Here is a 22,253-nt window from a genome sequence, read left to right on the forward strand (position 1 = left end):
AGATGGATAATTTGGCTTTAGAAAGATTCTGCATCAGGTGAGATGGAATCATTCGCCAGAGGATGAGTCCTTTACGGTGTCTTGCTGTCAACAAAAGCATGTGGCTGATAAAACAAAGTGCGAAAAGAGGACTATTGTGCCCTGACACTTCTTTTGTTACTTTGCTTCTAGAGTGGTCACTAGCAAACCTTATGGTGTATGAGAGTCTTCAAACTACCTTAACTCCTTTTCTCAAAAAGAAACTGATATACCACTCTATGGAGTTCTGACTGTCTGTCTGAAGTGACTGTCATGATCTGTCCCACTGTGTACTACCCTTACATGTGGTCATGGTGACGTATGCTGCTTATGCCAGTAGGTTGATGAGGTCAAGTGTTAAATGGTGATACTGTCTATGAACAGTTTGAGGGGAACAGATACAGCATCTGGTAAAGGAGATAAACTTTCACTTCATTTAGAACCCATCAGTCCTTAATGGGAATGGAAAAATAACAAGAGCCCATTTCTGTGACCTTGTTTAATTTAATGCTATTTAATGCAGAGTTAAGCCTACGTAGTAAGGGCGTTTAGGCTGAATCAGTACCACAGAAGCACTAAGAATCCTGTTCCTGCTGAAGGCATGAGGAATGTTTTGGTCATCTGTTAGGTACTGAACAATACACCCGCAGCCCTTGATAGAGATATTCACAGTAGTGTCGCTTTTGTTATATAATTCTCTTTTTACTGAACTCTAAAGAGTAATAGAGAACAGAAATCTTGAAAACAGTTTGCTGAAGAAAACAGTTTGCAGAATCATCTTATTATATTCCTTGCTTTGAGATACTAAATGTCTCTCATCTATGTCTTTCCCTCTTAATGCTTTTTCTTTGGTACAGTTCAGCTCATTTTTTTCATACACATGCCCTTTATATTGAACTTTGTGCATTCAGGAAAGATTATTTTTCTTTCCCCTGCTTGAGGTTTCTTCTATATACTAAGACTGAAAAATGAAACTGAGACCTTGTGTATGGAGAGACTTATGGTAAGAGCTGAATTTTAAAATGTATTTTCTTTTGCAATGTTTAATCAGTTTGGAGATTTCAACAGCACTTCCTTTGTGGTGTTACTTAATTTTTCAACTATTCATCTTCCTTGAAAGGAATTATGAGGTAGTTCTTTCTTTACAATAGAAATTCATTTTATTGTCTATATTGTAAGACAAAGAGTTGTCTTTATGTCTGATTTGCTACCACTGTCTCACAGTGTGAAATTAGGTAAATAATTCAGACTCCTTATATTTCTGCTTTCAGTACACTGGTACCGAAGTGCAATGCAGACTAGAAATATGAAAATAACTATACATCATTACACACTTGTGCAAATTGGAGGTAATCTTTAACAGTATTCTAGGCAATCTGATGGAGCTGAGGCTGTTAGTGACAGAATCGTGTTCTGTCATTACAATAGTGCTGCATTGTGGTGTTTTGTTTTTAAATTTGATACCAAATAAATGCTATCACTGATCTTAAAAAATAAGGCATAGTCTGGCTTCTCCTGATTTGTGTTTTTTTGTACATTTTTCATTTGTCTGTGTACCAGGCAGAAGGATGTAATTCCACTGTGACCTTCTTACTTGCTTTAACAAAATGAAACTTGATTCATTTATTATTTTATGAATTGGCAGATGGATATCTTGATGTTTGGTTTGGAACTAGGTGTGGGTGGACTGTTTCTTGCATGTACTGGCAGTCAAAGTCCTTATTATGTGCCAATTAAGAAATGAAAAAATCTATTTAAAAAGTCATTTACTGGTAGGTGACCAGATGCGGCAAACACTTAGGGTAGGAAGGGGTAGCAGGATGTCCATTTATAGCAACTGAAATGCCTTGTCAGAAGTGGTCCATTCAGACAATTCTAATTCTTGCTTAGGATGTCAGATGTACTGAGCTTGCTGACAAAATCTAATTACTATTAGTATTTATACTAATGTAAATATATATAAATATACATATTCTAACAGTATTTATAGCAATTTTTGGTTTGTTGCATATGTAGGGTAGATCTTCAGGAGCCCAAAATATGCATAAAGATTAGATACCGTGGTCATTTGTAAAACTCCCAGTTGACTTCAGGAGGTCTCAGCAATTTGCCTTATATCTGCAAACATATACACAAAAATGTCTTAGTGACTAGCTCATCTGGAGACGTGTCTTATTCTGTTCAGTTTCCAAGTTCCAAAAAAAAAAACCCAAACCATGGGTGTAATGTATTGTCTTGTTTTTTAGATCTACAATCCAGTTTCTAATTAAATCTAACTAAAAGTAAGTGTACTCAATGAAATAAATCAAAAAGGCTTCAGTGCCTTTGACAGGCATTTTCGGGAGGGCTAGCTGAGTTTATCATTGCATCACGGTCATAGCTTGTTGTAATCTCTTCATTAGCTATGTATTAATACTTAGTCTTCTGTTTTGCCTTGGGATGTGGTTCTTGAAGTCCATGAAGGTCTACTCCTTTGTAGCAGCTCCTTCCTAACCCTTGCAGCAAAATCTGAAATTGTAGCTTGTCAGAACTGAGTTAAAGCTGCAAATAAGTATTGTATATTATGCTGAAACGTTCTATAGAAAACTGAAGTGGTTCATGATTTTGAGACTGATCTAAGAAAAAGTCCTTCTCATTCTGTTATCTAGAGAGTATAGTACCCTAAAATTTGAGCAGATCACATTAGGTAGATCTGGATATTCTGTCTACTGTAGAGTGGCAGTTGGTGGGAAAATAACACCTTCAGGCAAGGATAAAACAACATGGTTTCTGATTGGGAGTGGAGTTTATCAGGAAGAACTGATGTGTCTTGGAAGGCATTGCAGAGTGGTTACATCCACAGAATTTTCATTAGAGTAGTGGGAACTCGTCTGAAATTGAAAGGTAGGTGGAAGCTGCAAAGTTAATGGCTCAGAGGCAAAGCCTTTGCTGGAATTTATATAATGAGAGACTTGATTATTTTTTTCTGATTTTCTGTCATCAGAGAAACTTTTAAGAATAGCTGAATTCTTAAAAGTTCAGTGGGAATTTTAAAATGTAACTTGGTATAAACAATTAAACAATTTATCAGTTTAAAAATACAGTCATGCTATAAATATTTCATCTTTATTTTATGATGCCTTCTTGCAAAGGAACTGATAATACCACAATCTCTAGCGACACATTTTGAAATCCAGAAAAGAGCACCCTATCTTCTTATCAGATCTTCTGTATATCATAGACCAGTTACATTTTGGATTTCCTTCTGAGTGCAGCCCAGTAATTTGGGTTTATCTGAAGTCTATTTTGTAACAGTGTATCTACTTGTGATATTTTAAAATCAAGAACTACAGAATCTACTGGTTTCTTGACTGTTTGTTCCAGTAGTTTGATATTCTTATTTCTGAGAGAACGAAAAATTGTATTTCAGATAGGCTTCATATGGCTTTAATCTTCAGCCACTGTATTCTCTATTTGAATCATTACTTGCTTTTCCATTATGTTTTTTTCTTGAATTCATTTCAGGTAGCCTGCTGGAGCTTTTTGAATTATTGGGGCACAGTTCTCATGCTCATGCTTTCTGCAATTTCCTTAACGTTTGTTAATGTTTTTATCAGAATTTAACATCAAGAATCATGAAAAAAGTGTCAATCACCTTAGAACTTGGGAAAATATGCAAGGTGGATATAGGGAGCTCTTTATAAATATATCTTATTTCCAAATATTTTCTTTTTACTTAAAGGTAAAGCAAATGAATTGGAATAATCTTATTCAAAACAGTTTTGTAAATACTAGATGCATATGATGAGCATTTGTTTCTTTCCAGTGCAAAAGGAAAAGTCAGATTTTTTTTTAATTTACAAGAGAACACAGGGTATTTGAAATGTTGCATTGGGAAAATATGGTTGTCTTAATTAGACTTCTATTTTTGCCCTTCATTTTGAACAAGTTGATCATTTTCATCAGAATTTTGCAGTCTCCACTAATGGTATATTTTATGACAAACCTTTATTTACTTTCAGAGTCCTGTTTTTTTTTTTTTTTTTGCTTCATTTTTTTCTGACAATCTGTGTTTGTAGAGATAACGTGATCTTGGCAAAGCATATAGTGCTGTATCTTTGCAGAAGCTGGCTGGTATTTCAGATAAGGAACAAGTGGAGAGGTCTCAGACCATTGGTGATTAAAGAAGCGTTAAGTAAACTATCATGCAAGTACATTTTCCTGAATTATAAAGATAATATGTCAACATTGCTATCATAAACTATTCAACAACGTAAACCATTAAAATATGGTTTAAAAAAAGAACATATTCCTTTTTTAACATATTTCAATGCTTATATATAGCATTTTCTGTTATTCTCTTATAGGTGTGGTAATTGAACTCTAAATCACTATTTGTTAGGCTTTTGAATGCATTTATATGGGTTTGAGTTTTGGAGTAATAGTATTGAACTTCCATTTACAGAGATCACTTTTTTTCCAGCTATTTCTATGTTATTGTCTCACAAGATTGCAGCCTGGATGTCTTAGAGGGTCTTTGTCTTTAGTTGTGTCTCCTTAGGTAGCCAGGCCCTGGTTCCGTAAGGACTTCAATACGTGATCCGCTTTGTGCACAATGCACATTTTTAGCCATATTGCATCTGTTGAGGATCTAAGTTGGGGGACAAGGAGGGAAGTGTTCTGTGTTTTTTGTTTGTTTTTATGGGCGGGTTTCTGATTAGGTGGTTTAGTGCTAATTGGTGTAGTCTTCACTAGGTTTTTACTTGGCATTGCAATACCAAAGAAGACTTAAATACGAACATACAGCATCTTATCTAGATTGAATTTACTTTGTAGAAAATTTAATTTCATACAATGCAAAGTTAAACACTTGTAAATAAAAATAGTGTTTCTAGTTAGTTTAGCTGGTATGTCATTGTAAATACTTTTATTTTGTCTAAAAATTATAAGGACTTTTTAAAAGTCCTTAAAAAAACACTTAGGAGGGAATTCATGCATGAAATTTGCAACAGGTCTGATCTATTCATGTATGATTTCTAAACTGAGGCAATTAAGGGAAGTTGAAAAAGCAGGGTAGGCTGAGGATGAAGGTGCGAATCTATTCCTCTTGGCTGTTCTGTGGAGATTGCTGATTCACTCTGACTTAAATGTTATCCTGTTTACATTCTGACAGTTATTTCTGCAAAGGGCTAATTTGGTAAAGCACATGTTTTCAGGTTCTCTTCAGCTGTTGTAAAAGTAAGGGGGTAACTTCATTCACCCAGATGTTTTCACGTTTTTGATGATGCCGTCTCAGATTTACTAGTCTTTCCCTCCCCCCATTTTTCACTGAAAAAATATTAGAGAAGACAAGGTCAGGCGTGTTTATCAGGCAGCAGCATATTATGCAATGTTCTTGTCCAAGACCACTTTTCCCTCTGCTTTTGTCCAGTTACGAAAATGGGAAGAAGAAGGAAACCAAAGAACACACAGACATGGGAGCAGCAGGAGGGAATGTTTTGTAAACATAATTTTGTGAAGAACGTGTTTGATCTTGTTTCTCTTTTTGTATGCAGAAAAGGTGGTTGGGGTTATGTTGATATTCTCCACGATACTTTACCCCATATGGTAAAGTGTGAAAGTATACTTTTAGCCTCTAGAGGTAGAGGTTCAGAAGTGTGACAGAGGAGTAGTCTCAGTTCTGATACCCTGCTTGTTGAACCTGGAGCCAGCAATTCGTCTTGGACAGTATAGCAGAGGCATAGCGGTACAGTTCTGTGATATGACTTCTCACTACACTTAAGGTGACTGCAAACCTGTGTAATCCATCTTTGAGGTCTGATTAACACTTTTTCTTAGACTATTCTGATGCTTGGCCAGTAATCAAGATCTTTCTATACTTGATTGATTTTTTCCCATTTTTTTAACAGTACTAGATTTGTTGGAAGAGAATAAATAGCTAAAGAAAAGTGGCTTAACTCATGGGAGAGAAGTAAGGTCTTTAAGCTTTGTTTTGACACTTTACATCTTTTTTGTTCATCCTTTTTCTGCATGCTTCCTACTTGCCCGTAAGAGTCTAGCAGTACTTCTGCACCCCACCCCGTGTAGTCTTCTGCTCCTCCTTCACAGGAAGAAATTCTAGCTCCTCGACCCTTGTGAATTTTTGCACACCATGTAAACGCATATGACAGTTACTTCAGAAGCAGTAGTTTTACTAACCTCTGGGGAGGGAAGTTGCCAAACTGGGGAAGTGAGATAAGAGGACAAGAAAAGGGAGATGTCAGAATTCAGAAGGAAAGCCCCAAAGACTTTAACTTTTTAAAATCCAGGTCTTGGGAAAAGCTTTCTGAACCACAGGCTGGGTAATTTATCCTGATCATCAATGGTAGCTGGGAAGAGTTATGACTAGTTTTCCTCACAGAATTGTTTGTCATGAGAAACACTTTATCTTCGGTGAAGGAAGAGAACGTTGTGCTTTCTGCCAGGATATAACTCTGCTTGATGAAGCTGTTGTGTTGTACTATGCCTAGAAGACACCTTTTTTTGTAGACCTGGAGCTCCAGAGCACTCCCATATCTGGAGGAGGTAAAGAACATTGTTGAGTTTGTTGCTCTTTGGAAATACCAAACTACAGCAAGTGGTGGGTCTTGGCTGTTCTGTTTCTTCCACAGTTAAGATGTTGAGAGCAGACATTTCCTTACCTGAGAAATCCCTGCCTGCCACAGGAGAGGGACAGGTGTTTGGAGGCTGGGAGAAGAGTGACAGTTTTGAGAACTTTTCCTTCGTGATATGGCCAGTGTTGTCCGACTGCAGCATGAAATGTGCATGGCTTCTGATAGCGTAGTGCTGCTTGCTTGGTTTTCGACAGCATCTGCTGAACAGGCATCTGTTTTGTAACTGTTGATGCTATTCTTTGGCAGCGCAGTGCTGTAGCAACTGTTAGTTCGTGTTTTGACAAATCCTTCTTCAGTTGTGACGCTGGCAGTTGCATTTTGGAAAAGCTTAACTTGCCTTCTTCAAAAGTGTCTTCTAGCATCACTTTCCCCCTACCTGGTGTGGCCATACCAGGAACCTCGCAGTGTTTGAGAAATCCATGCAGTTTGACAGATGACTTTGCTGCTGCTGCTGTTGTACTTTTTGCTTTTGTTTGCACTTTCAATGTTTATTTTAACCTGTGAATGTAGCTATAACTGTCATCTGTGTGCTCCAGAGCTGGTTGACGGGTTTTTCCCCTAAACAGTGTTTTTGACAAAAATGCCTTTTAATAGAAAAATACTTCTTTCTGTTTCAGTGGTGAGTCAGAGTATTTTTTTTTCACTTTGAAATGTGTTTTTGTTTTGTTTTTGTTTTTTTTACCTTTATTACTTCCTAATTTCTTGGTAATTTATTAGTATGTGTTTTTATGCAGAAGCTGGTACTTTGACTGTTTGATGTAGGAAAGTGGTTCAGCACTTTGTAACCAAAAGCCACCAGGCAGAATGAGGCTACCAACTAGCAACCTTCAAAAATACTTTCTACCTTGAATTAAGTTGTTCCAGGTACACAGGAACATTGGCGATTCCTTTTTTTTTTTTTTTTTGTATATGTCTTTTGGAAAGAAATTGAAGAATCTATTAAGGAAGTTCTATACTCTCCTAATTAACCCTTATATTTCACGGTCTGGTCTATTAAATAGAGTTCAGTTTTCAGTATAGCTCATAGAACATAAAATCTTGCACGATGTGGCATAGTTGGGGAAATACCACTTCAGTCTCCAGGTCTGGTAGGCTATATTTGCAAGAAAAAAACCCATCACACAGTGAGGATGTTCTGGAGATTCTGTTTTCCTCCACTTCAGTTGCAAGCACATACATACAGGCTGACCTGCTCTCTTGTGTCCTAGTTCATGCTGTTGTCATCTCTTATTGCATCACTTTTTATAAGAATTTGAGAGAAATGTGTAAGGGAATCATGTGAAATTGATGACATTTTTCACATGCCTCATGCGAAAGGTCTGTCTGACCTGTTGTGGTTACTGCTCCCACGTCTGCCTTGCGTGTAAAGCTGTGCAGATAATGGTGGCTCTGAATGGACTAAAGATCCTCAGATACCGCTGTCTCAGGAAATGATCTTTGCCAAAACAATTAGGCAACCATTTGAATTGCTTGGAAATTTTCTGATGAAATAGTCTTTTGCTGAAATTTATCAGCATGGTGAAACTGAAATGTTTTGCAGATACAGACCAACTTTTGCCAGGGATCAGATGGAACCTAAGCAGAGCTGTTGCCTTTGATTTGATTACTTTTCTGGCAACGCACCTACTTGGCAGGTTACTGTGATGCCCAGGCTTCTATTATGTGTTTTTCATTCTGCTTTTCATACAGCACCTCTAGGTAGCTTTATTTATACGAAAACATAAAGCAAGGGTTTCATTATGTTGTGAGGAACTTAAAAATCCCAGGTGTTATTTCTAATCAGAAGAAAAAGATTAAAATCATCGTGCTAGCAGCTTCTGCCTGGCTAGTCCCTGTGTCGTGCAGGCAGATCAGGCCAGGATCATTATTGTTTCCTTGTGCAAAAGTTCATGGACTCTTGCTGAATTGCTGATACAGGCAGTGGTTTGCCAAGTGAAAACTGTAAGCAAATGTTATCTTTGCTTCTCTGGGTTTTATAGCATATGTTTTGTTATTGGTATGTTAGAGATGTCGTCTTCCTCCTGTATCTACTTGTTACCAAGTGCATTCAGATTCTGATATGTCAAAAATCCTCGTGTGATATTAACGTACAGCTGATGAAACAGGAAAAATTCCTTTGGAATTGCTTAACTTTTTGCAGTTATTTCTTCTATGAGCAGTTGTTTTCCTTGTGTTAGTGGCTTTACCTTGCGGCGACTTTAGATCCCCCCAAATAAGTAAAGCATACGAGAAAAAGGCGATAATAACTGAAGATGGTCTTTCCCTACAGAATGTCTTTAAATACATTTTAAGGTCACATTTTATACTTCTGTAAGAGCTATTTTAAAAGTTGGAACACCTTACCTGGGAAAGGAAAGCAGAGTTTTCTTATTCTAGAACATTATACAATTAAAGCACTAATTAACTTTCTGTGGAAACATGGCATCTGTTGTCTAAGCAATGGAAGAAATTCTCAGATTTTCCAGGTTACTGAAGTATTTTTGAAGGTATTGCTGAATACTGTGAGTTTGATAAAGTTAGTGAAAATAGAAGAATTACTTTTTTTTTTTCATGAGTACATGTGGTGGAAAGATAGGAATCTGTTGCTGTGAATTTTTTGTGAAATACTAGCTGATGTATGACTGTGTTCTGACAGAACAAAATCTTAAGATTTTGTCAGGCCTTTAAGGACTAGTGGTACTTGTGCACGTACTGACAGTTTGAAGATATATTTCAATCCTAGTTAAACAATGGTCCTTGAATTTAGTATACTTTTCTGACCACCGTCTGTCTACCCCACCCCCCAAAAAACCTTCAACAAAGCAAATCACACCAGATGTGCAAGGACTGCTGCATATTGCATGTTGTGTGCACAATATGAATGCTGCTGTTATTGTTTAAGATGTTAAAGTTTTCATAGTGTAACAGGCCATGCTGGACACATGTCATGAGAAGGTCTAGTTGTGTGCACCATTTGTTTTTATGTTCAGACTGAACTGTAAAGATACTCTGAATATAAATATTAAGTATAATTTTTATGTGTAAACCAAACAAGTCAACTAAAGCAATCAGAAGTTGGAAACTGACTTATCATCTTACTCCAATCTTATTTTCAAAGGTAAAATTTATTTCAGCGGTCTTGTAATAAGATCCATAATACTCATTAGAACTTCCTAATGATGTTCTCCCATCGGTACATACTAATGGGACATCTGTTATGATTTTTTTGTGACACTCTTACCTACCCTGTAACAACCTATCTGCCATTACTTGGGAAGGCATTAGTGACTGTTTACAGTGTTCTTTCAAATTTCTTGAAAGAAGGATGTGTGTATAAGCATGTGGAAAGTGTGTGTGTTTTTTGTATTTTAAAGTTTACACAGGATGTCCTACTTTACTAGCAATAAACATCTTGAGTTGTTGGGAGGCAACCTATGTCTTGAAGGCCTTAGAAATGTAGTATAATAGAAAATGCGATTATAATCTTTCTCCTCACTTGCTTGTAAATTGAGTATTCAAGGTGCACAGTGGCACAGGTACAATAAACACTAATTGCGTTTATGGGAATTCTGAAAGCCTGCTGAGAAGTGACCTCTCAGGTTGTAAAGTTTCTACTGCATATTAAGTTCTGTATTGTATTCTTTGCAAGTACTGACAACTGGAAGATGATGGACAAATGTGTTTTGATGGTTTCATTAGATTCTGAAGTTTGTCTGCATTTGGGCATTTAAGTCCTTGCAGCTGCCATAAATGTGGACTGGTATAAACTTGAACAAACTGGAAGAAAAGAGGAAATAAGAGAGGTAGATTGCTGGCAAGATGGTGCGCTCTCAGGTTGGTGCAACCAGGAATGTAGGTAACATCCTTTGCAATTCTGCTGCTAGAAGAACAAGTTGTGTCAGACAAGACTTACTCAGCCTGAAAGTGTGTAAACCTGGTAGTTTTATGAGGCCTTGGTGCAGATCTTGTAAATAGGTATGTCTGCAAGCATGTGTGGAAGAAGTGATTGACTCTCATTCTTCTGAGCAAGAGTTAGAGATGTTACGATAAGCCACCCTGAGCTTGTTCAGCTTTGACTCCCTAAATTTCAATGCTTTTTGTCCAGAGCTGTGAGTTGTTCTCTCATAAGAAAGCAGTGATTTTTCTGTTTCTCGCATGAAGTAGGAGAGACTTGATATTAGGCTGCTTTATTCAGTTGCAGCATTTGAAATGCAAGCTGCAGTGTTACCGAGCTTACTCAAATGCTGCAACCCTTGTTCTACTGGGCACTGCTGGCTGGAGAATGGAAGTGGCTTGAGTTCTCAGCTCAACCTGGTTTGTTCCATCACCTCATTGGCAGCTGTCTCATAGTTAGTCACATTGTGCAACTGATCTGAAGTTTGTGGGAAAAGTTCACAGTTAACTACAGTCAGGTAAATCTTGGTGTGGTGTCGCTCAGAGTCAAAAACCTGGCTAGGAGAGATGAATGCAGAGCAGTTACGATGTGAAGCAGCACTTTTAAAACAAGCAATTTAGAATACCCCTAAGTCTGAAGGCTGCTTGAGCAGGTAGTGGTCCTGTGCTTCATTGGAAGCTGGGGCTGTCAGATCAGCATGCAAGAAACACGTGCTCAAGAGGCTAGTGAAAGACTGCACCCGGTCCCCAGACAGCTTCTTCTGGAAAACTCACATTGACTCTACCGGACTTCGGATCAGATCTTGATTGGCTGACTAGACAGCATTTGAAGGAGAATCCCTGGAGGTGCATACAAAATGCACAGCTGTCCAGACAAGGTGTAACTGCTTATCTCTAAAGCCTGTACTGCAAGGAGAGAAACAGTAACCACTAACCATTTCCAGAACAGTCTGACTTCTCACTGAGATGGGTTCTGTTTCTCAGGCTGTTGATGGTAGACTCAGGAGACAGCAAATGGCGCTGAGGAAATGATGTTGATTGCTTTCTCTTTGCTCCTGTCCTGGAGATTTCTGTCTGAAGTCACCAAGTCTAAAACTTGAAGAGTTTTCATATTCTGAATTTCTGAATACTATCCCCTTTGAACTTCCATTGTCGTGTCTCTCTCCCCTCCCCCCTTCAGTTTTTAAATCTATTTTTGGTTCTCTATCTTTCCTTTGTAATGCTATTATCAGTTTTCTTCACCTGATGCTGTATTTACAGAAGGGAAGAAACATGACTGCAAAAAAAATAGGAATTGTATTTTAAGTCAAGTGTCCATGTCATATAGGAATTTCTCGACAGGACTGAGCAGCAAGGTCTATCAGAACCAAAAATCTGTTTTTGAAAAGTTACTGGTGCAGAAGACAGTAAGAATTCAGGCAAATGAGATAGGAGTGGATCACTAAGTGAAACACAATGCGGGTGTGAATTCTTAAGTAATGACGTATTATGTATTGCTCACAGTCATTAACCTTTTTTTAATGTTAAGTATGTTTCTATTGCAGATACTTTATGTTCCACCACAGTTTGTGTGCCTGCTTTGTCTGACCACCTGTGGATACCAACAGCAAGTGGGTGACTTGTGATGTTCTCATTTAAAGGGTTTCATCACTCTTATGTTTCATACGGAGCTTTCTCAAGTGATAAAAGGTAATTAACAGCTGGGGGAATCATCTGTAGTGAGAGTGCTCTGATTTTGAATCCTCAGAGGTGTATGTTTGAAGTGGTATGGCTTCAGATAGTGGCACTGGAGGTTTCCCTAGAAACCCACAAAACCAAAAAGACATAAACTGAAAGGGAGGGGGGGCATTATTTTCAAGAGGAGAGTTTAAATTTAGAAAAATTAGTGGACCCCATAACTGAAATTGTCTGTAAGAAGAAAAACAGTGATATTCTGAATTGGGCTGTGAATGCTGCACATTACTAAATCATGAAGGCTTTGTATGCCCTCTACATTTTGATGAAGTTTTCTGCATCATGGTGGTTTTCAGTATGGTTAATTACATTTTTCCTGGTTGAAGTTAAAAGGACTATATGAATTAGTGCAGTCCAGTGTGGCAGCTAAAATAAATGTTCACCTAAATATTTAGGTGCATTCGGAGGCACAGAGAATTGCATATAAACACATTGCATTGTAGATGATGGTGATTGTTGTTTGAGCAACATGATGAATAATTAATCTACTCCTTTAAAAATTCAGATTTGTAATATTATCAAGATTAGAAATATAAATATTGGATCAAATTCATTGTTCCTCAGTTCCAGAATCAGATCTTTTATAGTTACCAGCTTTGATCTCCCAATCAAGATGTTCGTATTCCATGAAGATTTTGATAAACATTTTTGCTATGTGTATAAATGATGAACAGGTGATTTTTGACTTTCACTGAGTTCTAATTACATGTTGGACGTAAACTTTCAGATAGATATGTGTGGGCCTTGTATATTGCACAAATACCTCTGTGGGTACCGTGAGTAACGTACCTACAAATGTCCCACTCTGTGTATATTAAATCTTCTTTGCTGCCACGGGAATGTTGAAATTCTTTACACAAACACAGAAATTCTTTTTTAATTACAGTATGATAACAAATCTGTTTTGTGTAGTCCAGAAAATGATAATCGGATATGTTGTGCAAACAGGTAGATTAATGTGTCCCAGTATTTTTACTCTCTAATTTCTGTCTATGTGGAAATATTTAAAACATGGCCTTTGGTTCTGACAATTGTGTAAGTTAATGCATTAATATTTTTTTTTTGCCACGTTTAATCTTTCTGCTGCACTAAAGCACTGATCTATGGATGGAACAAAGAAGGGAGAAAAGTGTATCCAGTTGGAGACTTGTCTGTTAAGAAATAAAAGTGAAAGCAATTTTGTTAATGGTGAGCTCTTTCATACCACCTGTGAGTGGTGACCATCTGTTTCAGTGAGAAGCTCTCTTGAATTTCATAGAACCATTTTACTTAGACGTATAGGACAAAGGCCAAGAAAACATGTTTTCTATTTTTCAGCAAAGAAAATGATGTTTCAGGGATATTTTACTTTCACCTATTTCATGTGTGCTTTGACATAAAAGACAAAGTTTGACCTTAAGGATGATTAAATTGAAGTGGTGACAGAAATGGATTGCAGGTGAAAAATCTCAAAATACTATTGTCTCATGGAAGCTTTGACATTAGTGCAAAAAAGAAAAGAGGAAAGTAGGGTAGTCTGTTCCAGTATTTACTCTGAATTTTTTACTGCACGTTGTTGATACTTGATTTCCCATTCTTAGATATGATTCAAGAATGTTCCCTTGTGTGTGTGGGGGGGGGGGGGTTAAACATATAAATATATAATAACAAGGAATCATGAGTTTTTTTGAATTGGCATATGTGTTGTAAAGATGCAAGCTTTATGAAGGAGAGCTAGGCACAAGCATGTCTGAGTATTTTCAAATTGGCCACCTTTTCAGTTAGTCCTGTTAAGACTGGGGAGGTGATAGCAATCCATTGAGTGTCAGAGAAAAGCAGTACCAAATGACCAAAATAAAAGTATCTGCCAATTTAGGTGAAGGTTTGAATTCAGTAGATCATTAATATTAGAGTACTTCAGAAAAAAATTCTTGGTAGTTAGGGAAGGCTTGCACTGGAGATTAAAGGTGTGAAAATTTTATACAAGCGAATGGTAAAACACAAAGATTATTCTCTTCCAGATTGTTGACAGATGTAGTGAGCTATCTTATGAGCATGACAATGTTTCTAGTGAGGTCATGGTTATTTTCTTCAATGAAACACAAATTTCTAGAACTTCACTGAACACTTACTTCTTACCTCTGTGCAATCTTTGCTACTTGAAAACTCAAGTATTTTCATTTTAAGGTGCCTGACTCTGTGGCTCAGGCCTAGGGGATCAGGGCCCAAATAATGTATTAAATGACACGTGCACCTAGAAATTCAGACTTATATTTCTGTGATATACTGGATTTTTGTGTTGCTTCAATCTGGGAATTTAAATGATATATTTTTCTGTTGATGATGGTGTTGGATTGGTGGTTGTTTGTTTTAATTACCATTAAGATAGTGTAATTTTCTTCTCCTGTATATGTAATTGAATATATTTATCTAGCACATAGTTCATGAAGCTAATGCTTTCTTTCTTTACGATGTTAAGCCTTTTTTCTACTTAGCTATGATTCTTTCCCATAGAACAAGTCATCTTTAACCTACATAAAATGTATAATCATACATTCATCCTTTCCTCGGTAATTGTAGTTTTGAGCAAAAAAAAATAAAATACCATTCTCCACACAGTTCTTTTATGAGAAAGCAACATAGTTCAATATAAACAAAAGCTATTGTAAATTGCACCTTAGGAATGCAACACCCATCTGGCAATAGACTTTTTTAAGTTAACAGTAACATTTTTAAAATCTACTCTTTGTAACTGGTGGCTTGTTTATACCTATTCCACATTTAAAAATATTAAATTATGAATTTTAGGTGGTAGCTACTTGGTACACAGTTATCATAAAAGTAAGCCTTATAAACTGAATTATATACAATTTTTCAGAATTAGGGCTATATAGAAAGTCAAAGTGAAGCTCAATTCTTAGTAAACCTTCTAAACTTGTCTCCTGTCCTCAGCAGTAGGTGTTAATGTCTTCCATGTGTCAGAAAGGTACCATCATTAGATAGGAGTATTACAAGCAAAACCAAATACAGTCAGTCAAGGAGTACTCCTTACGTTTCTTTTAGGGAAATGCTCTGAAAAGAACCAGAACAAACAATGGCCTGTCTTACAATGACAAACATGGAAGGCACAGCAACTTCTACTGTCCACCAGAATGGTGACATCCTCGGGAATACCAGTGCACCCAAGCAGACAGAACCATTGCTTCAAGTGTACCTTTATCATTCTCCTGGGAAGACAGGAGGAGATTATCTTCAATTTCCAGCTGGAGAGTATGTTGCAGAAGAGATTTGCACTGTTGCCTGTAAAGCCTGTGGTAAGTATGTACACAATAATTTTCCTAATGAGAAACTGAAACTCAACTTTATGCAAGAGTTTTTAATAATCCAGAGCTCATCAAAATGGTGATGTTTTGATTGAAATGCTAATCCCTCTGATGTTTGAGAAGTAGTCAATATCAGAAGTAATTAGCACAAGGCTGTAAAAGTCTTGCTGTCAGAAGGGTTGTGAAGCTGAGGTTATTAGGTTGTCATCAGGTCACTGCCATCTTTTTCTTTTTTTTTTTTTTCCGAATAATTTGAAGGTATCTTATCCTTTACCTAAAAGTTTTCCCTGAGCTGAGATATAGCTTGGATAGTTAAATCACAGCGGGAGCTGGAAATCTGTTGAATTACATTCTGTTGCAAACCCTGCAAAAGAGGTTGGTTCTGACAGTTATGTATAATTTGTTATAAATGCTTCAATCACTTTTTAGATGGAAACTGTTCCATTAATATAATACGGCTCCTTGAGTTTATGATTTTTTCCTAATCATTTATGAAATGAAGTAAATATAACAGTAGTAAACTTGAAAAATAAATAAAAATTCTATATATAGTTAATACCTTTACCATGAACAGATGCTACGACCTGTAGTAAGATAATTCAGACATGCATTTAGTACAGGCATTTAACTTTCACTACAAAAGTAGGTTGAATCTGTGAATTTGGGCTATTTGGGAAGAAGAAAATTAATCTCAAAAAACTCCAGATATTAAAGCAATTCTTGATCATCCACATGTGCGCATGTACATACACACATATACAGAGTCATTATACATCTTTTATGGGCTGTCAGTGGTATGAGGCTGGACTTGTCTTTTAGCTTTACAGGTGCTGTGTTTCAGGTGTAAGTGAATTTAAAAGAAAGGATCATAGTTCCAAATATTTCTTTTCCAGTGAGTCACAAGGTGCTGACTCTGTACATTTTGTTGTCTCTAAGTGTCTTATACTTCGGTGGTTTTGTCTTCTGATTGCTGTATTGTATTTAAGCATGGTTTTACTGATTTTTATTTTTTTTTGGCAGGGGTCTGTTTGTTTTTCCTGTGCTGTTGAATGTCTTGTACTGACTGAGTTGCATGCTGTGAGTTGGTGATTTTTTTGCACGTTGTAGTTTTCACAAAGCTTCTTCTGGATTTAAGCCCCACTGCTCCTTGGAATTGTTCAGGCGTGATGGAGTTGGACTAAGATCTGAGTCTGTAGAGTTGTTGTTCTCGTGATATCTTTATAAGCCCAAGAGCTTTGTGCAGATAGGCATGTTTTAATGAGTTTGGCAGAAGCATTGACTGGGATTCATTTTGGGACACCCATGATGAGGTAGTATGGTATTTAAAGATTTTCAAAGTTTTAGTAGCAGTGTGAGATTCTGTTGCTTTAATGACAGATAGACCTGAGAGTGTTCTGGAAATTGAAGTATCGTTTTGATGGTATCTTGAATCAATATCTTCCAGGTATCTTTCAGTGTTTCCCCAAGCTGCTATAGTATCTTTCCTCCACTAGAAGGAAAAAAAAAAAAAAAAGTATTGTCTCCCCACTTTGGAAAACATGCCCTCAGAGACTTCCCTACTGTCGTGAGTTCTGTAGTAAGAATACATTGCTTAGCATTGGTGACAATACTTTTTGGGCTTCAGTTTTGCCTCTGTTGTATGTCAGACCCTCAGGTACAGCATCTAAAAGTATGTAAGGCAGGTGCTACGTGTGTGTGTGAAGGTTCTTCACTTTTTGAGTGTTAGGATGGTATTGATTTTACATTAGATAGTTAAATATTTTTGTGAAAATAAATACTGGTGTAGTGAGAGGCATTGCTGAGGGAGTGAACTGGAGAACAATTTTACTAGATACTTGTGAGAAAAAATGCTTCTTTAACTTTGATGTTCATGTACTAACTTGCCAGGATATTAAATCAATGAGGTCTTATATCTGTCAAACTTAGTATGTTCAAAATACCATGGTCTTGAAGGAATATACTGCATCAACATCCATGACATCAGGTACCTTGCTTCCTGTGCTTCCTATCCTGTGGTGGTGTGTTGTTGTTGTTGTTTTGTCTTAGGGGAATAAAAAGAAAAATCACAAATCTTTCTAACTTTTCTGATGAACGAGTTAATTAAAACTCTCACCTTCCAGAAAAGCTCCCAACCTAGTCTGAATTCACTGGAATAGGAATTACCTTGGTAGTTTGACTAGCTGTTTCTACTGTTATTGCTGGTCTGCACACTTTTCTTCCTTTTTCTCAGATTTGAATTTGCCTTGCTTAATTTTCAGATATTTGTTCTAGTTGTGTTTTTCTCAGCCTTTCCCTGTCACCAATACCTATATCAGGAGATACTTATATTACCATCATCAAATTACCTTAGATCTTCTTTTTGCTAAAGCTTTTTGGTAGATTTCCTTAGCTTGAATGTATTAACTGTTTTCATTTTTGTCTGTCTCCCGCACCATCTCCAATACCCAGTAAAATGTTCAGACCAGGCAACGTGCAATATTCTTCTCACTCATATCACAAACATAGAAACTAATTCCTGGTAATTCAGGAAGATTTCTCAGACCTCATCAAACTTTCTAAAGGCTTCTAGCATTTTGGGGTACTTGCTCCTGTTTTGTAGGAATGGTTCCAAGCTCCTAGATGTATCCTTTTGTAGTTGACTCTTTTAAAAATAATCTTGTATGAGTAGTACTCCTTACTAAGCAGTTCTTAACTTTCTATCTATTGTTCCATCATTCTTTACCAGAGGTTGTAAATTGCATCGGTAGTGCTTTTGTACTCATTTCTATAAATGAAAATGTTTTATCATGTTGAGGCTTTATCCTTGTAGAGCTGAGGCCGAGAAGGTCTTCTGAAGGGTGGTTTCTGCCTGGCTGCTGCTATGGTATTATTACACAACCTTTTTTTATCAGAGGAATTTGTAACTTTTCCTTCTGAGTTGCTGGAAAAGGATGGCTGTAGGTTTTTGTTCTCTTTCATAATAGTCATTAGTACTTAAAACACAACCCACCACTTCTTGTTATTTTCTCTTTTTTCTAGGAGCTTTTATTCTTGTAAGGCAGAACACGTAGGTCTGCAAAGCGTATGTACTCCAACAGTGCTTATGTTGGCAAGGGTCTTTCAGGAATTTTCTGTGAATCAGTATACTTCATAAAAATGCAAATGGTTTAGGTAGGTAGTAGGAATGTCTGAAATACAATAAACTTGGTAAATGTTAATGAACTTTCTCCGTGATTTGAGCAATTGCTAGATCTCTTGACAGCCGAGCTGGTTACATCAAAGTATGGTTGTTACTTGCGACAAGCAGGATTGGATTTAGGCAAACACAGCAGTCAGAGAGACAGCCTGGTTATGTACCTTTTACACAGTTCAAACAATTGAAGGTTTTCCAATCTCTGCTGACTTGGCTTTAGATCTGTTGTATGTGGCATGTATTGGCTATATAAATATTAGTCTGCATAAATATTGTTCTGTAGTTGCTTGCCAGTTTGAGCCATGCATGTAGAAGCTAAGTCTTTCCTCGCTGTATTTGAAAAAAACTTTTCACTTTGGGAAAAATATAATAAATAAGGTACTTCTCAGAGGTTGTTCAGATTTTTACATGAAATACTGTCAGAATATGAAACTGAGAATTAAGTTTTCTAACCAGAAATGCAAGAATAATTAAGTGTCTTGAATTTAAGTTTAAATTGATTAGTCATTTTCAGGGATCAGCTGTACCAGTATTTTTGTTGTCTGCCATGTTGAAGAGCTATAAATGTCACACCAAAAACAAGCCTTAGATCTCAGCCTGAGAAAAAAAATATTAGAGGAAGTAACTGACTGTAGAAATAGAATGAGACAGTGTTGTGGTTTAACCCTGCAGGCAGCTAAACACCACACAGCTGCTTGCTCACCCTCCCCAGGTGGGATGGGGAAGAGAATTGGAGATGTAAAAGTGTGAGAACTCCTGGGTTGAGATACAAACAGTTGACTAGGCAAAACAAAAGCTGCACGTGCAAGCAAAGCAAAACAAGGAATTCATTTGGTACTTCCCATCAGCAGGCAGGTGTCCAACCACTGACAGGAAAGCTGGGCTCATCACCTGTAACAATCTCTTGGGAAGACAGACACCATCACTCCCATCGACCGCCCCTTCTTCTTTCTTTATCCTGGCTTATGTTGTTCAGTATGATGTATGGACTAACCCTCTGGTCAGCTGGGGCCAGCTGTCCTGGCTGTGTCCCCTGCCAGCTCCTGCTGCACCTCCATGCTCCTCACAGGCAGGGCAGCATGAGAAGCAGGAAAGACTCTGTGTAAGCATTGCTCTGTGACAAAATATCAGTGTGTTATCACCACTACTTTCTTCAAAAATCCAACACACAGCGTTGTGTGAGCCTTATGAAAAAAATCAACTCTGTCCCAGCCCAAACTGTGACAGACAAATTATTCTAGAGGTTATAGTGTTGTTGTATTAGATTCATTTTCTAGATTCAGTATCCGAGACTTGTTTTCATAAGTCATATTATACCCTTTCACTTTCTCCTTTCCTCCAAATCAATCTAAAAGGAAGTTACTTTTAATTCATTTTAGTGTATTTATATTCATTTTATTTAAAAAAAAAAAAAGTCAAGCATTCAAGACTGTACAAACACAAGTAGTAATGGTTCAGAAGAAAGCACCAGAGATGTTGTGAGACAGCATTAAGGAAAGCTCAATGTGACATTGTACAGAAGAATGGTTTAAAGAACAATTATAAACTTCATTTATAGTTTGTTTTACCCAAAATGTAAGTTAAAAACCTAGAAATCTGTTTTTAGAGATTGGAAGATGTAGTTGAAGCTATCATTGGACTGATGTTTTTGTGGTACAGGTAGATCAGATACAAACTGCTGGGACCATCTGAAGTCTTCAAATATGAATCATGGAGGTATTTATTTTTATATGGAAATAGGGATGCTTTGTATACTATGTTGGCATAATTACTTAATAATTGTGATTTTCAATAAGATATTACCCAGTTCCTTGTAAATGGATTTTAGCGTTTTCATTATCAGATAAAATAATTCCAAAAGTCTATGGACTGTACACTGTAATTAACCAAGATGATACATTATACACAAGATCAGTATTTCATGGGAAAATAGTTTTCTTTTAAATTTTAAACTAACATTTTATTGACTCATTCCATCAGCTGAATTGTATGAGTAAAAAAGATGCTTGTATTATGTGCATATAATCCAAGTTGTGTGGTTACTGAATTAAAGTTAAAAAGTGAGGATATTTTATGTTACAATAGGCAAGTAAGTTTGTAAATCACAGTTTGAATAGCTTAATAGTTACAACTATAAGCAAAGCATTGCTTTAGCATTAGCCAAATACATCTTTGTTCCTAAAATCTTAATATCTTAATAATAATAAATTACTAGTGAAGTATGCAGAGCTAGGACCTTTGGAATGTAACTGTAATTTTTATATAGTGTACTGAAAAATGTTTTGGCAAAATCAGCAAAGGAACATAATTTTTTGTTCAGCTTACTGCATTTCTGCTGTGTCTTGTTTCCCCAATGTATATGAACCCTCAGTTTCTATAGGGCATATCTCACTTTATCATCTTCCTGATAGGGCTTTTTTCTGATTTATTTTTTCCCCTTCTGTTAGGATCATTAAACCCCGAAGTTTTAACTTCTTAATGCATCTAAAATCCCAAGAGGGAACCAATTAGACAGTCATGACTGGGTTGCTGGGTTACGGACAGCTAGCAGTTACCAAAAGACTTTGAGTTTGTTGGCTTCTGTGTGTTTTATGTAGTTGTCTTGAACTTCCACCCAGGAGCCTTTTAGTTGTTTCCATCTGATTTGCAAATTGATTGGAAGCTCCATGGTTCTGGTAGGCAACCACAGTTTGTAAGGGAAGAAAGCTATAAGATAGCAGAGAATTTTTAACCTTATCAAAGTAAAAACACAACATTACAAAACATTTAGTGTGACTAAACACTGACAGTGTCTGCAATCAAATGTTTTCAGGGAAGCTACCTGTATTTGTGATGGGATGATCATGGTGATCTGTCTTACCTCCTTAGGTAATGGTATTTTCTTTGCTTGTATTGTTAAGAGGATATTCCTTATTAGTAGGTGGAAAATTTTAAGCAGATTTACCCGTAACATTTTAAATTTCCAGAATTCACATGGCCATAGAGGAAAACAAGGAAGCTGAGAGCACTATGTTTTCACATACCTTAAAGTTATCATTGACCATATCTGCCCATTGGTTGTGTTTTTTATGTAGCCTTTCCCGACACTTTTTTTTTAAATATAGTGAGAAAATACAGTAGTTGAAACTCCAGATGATTCTTACAATCACAGAATGGTTTGGGTTGGAAGAGACCTTAAAGATCATCCAGTTCCAACTGCCCTGCCATGGGCAGGGACACCTCCCACCAGACCAAGTTGCCCAAAGCCCCATCGAACCTGGCCTTGAACACCTTCAGGGATGGGGCATCCACAGCTTCTTTGGGCAACCTGTGCCACTGCCTCATCACCCTCATTCTTCTGTTTCTGGCAAGAAAGGAAACAAGTTCTTTGATTGATTAACTATTCAGAAAACATTTTGTTGATGGGATTACAACACTGAATGGTACGTCAAAGTTTGATAAGTGTCCAGATTGTATGAAAAATGAGAGTAAGGTTCTATTTTTATGTAAGAAAAGCCAAGGAATTTTCCATCTGATATATGC

The 22,253-nt window shown here is 36.9% G+C and overlaps 1 protein-coding gene across 4 annotated transcripts in view; it reads left to right on the plus strand.

Moving 5' to 3' along the window:
- The window catches only part of JAK2 (Janus kinase 2), a 109,793-nt gene that overhangs the window by 44,828 nt on the left and 42,712 nt on the right, over positions 1-22,253 (plus strand). The window contains exons 3-4 of one of the 4 annotated variants that reach the window (XM_035567652.2): positions 12,068-12,212; positions 15,300-15,550. In XM_035567652.2, coding sequence (XP_035423545.1) covers positions 15,331-15,550 — 220 coding nt within the window. In that variant the 5' untranslated portion in view covers positions 12,068-12,212; positions 15,300-15,330. Of the gene's footprint in view, positions 1-6,180; positions 6,562-12,067; positions 12,213-13,574; positions 13,696-15,299; positions 15,551-22,253 lie in introns of those variants that run through there. The other 3 variants (XM_050716460.1, XM_050716458.1, XM_050716459.1) reach the window with 3 other exon arrangements.

This window comes from Cygnus atratus, chromosome Z (genome assembly GCF_013377495.2).
Source record: "Cygnus atratus isolate AKBS03 ecotype Queensland, Australia chromosome Z, CAtr_DNAZoo_HiC_assembly, whole genome shotgun sequence".
Lineage (NCBI taxonomy): Eukaryota > Metazoa > Chordata > Aves > Anseriformes > Anatidae > Cygnus > Cygnus atratus.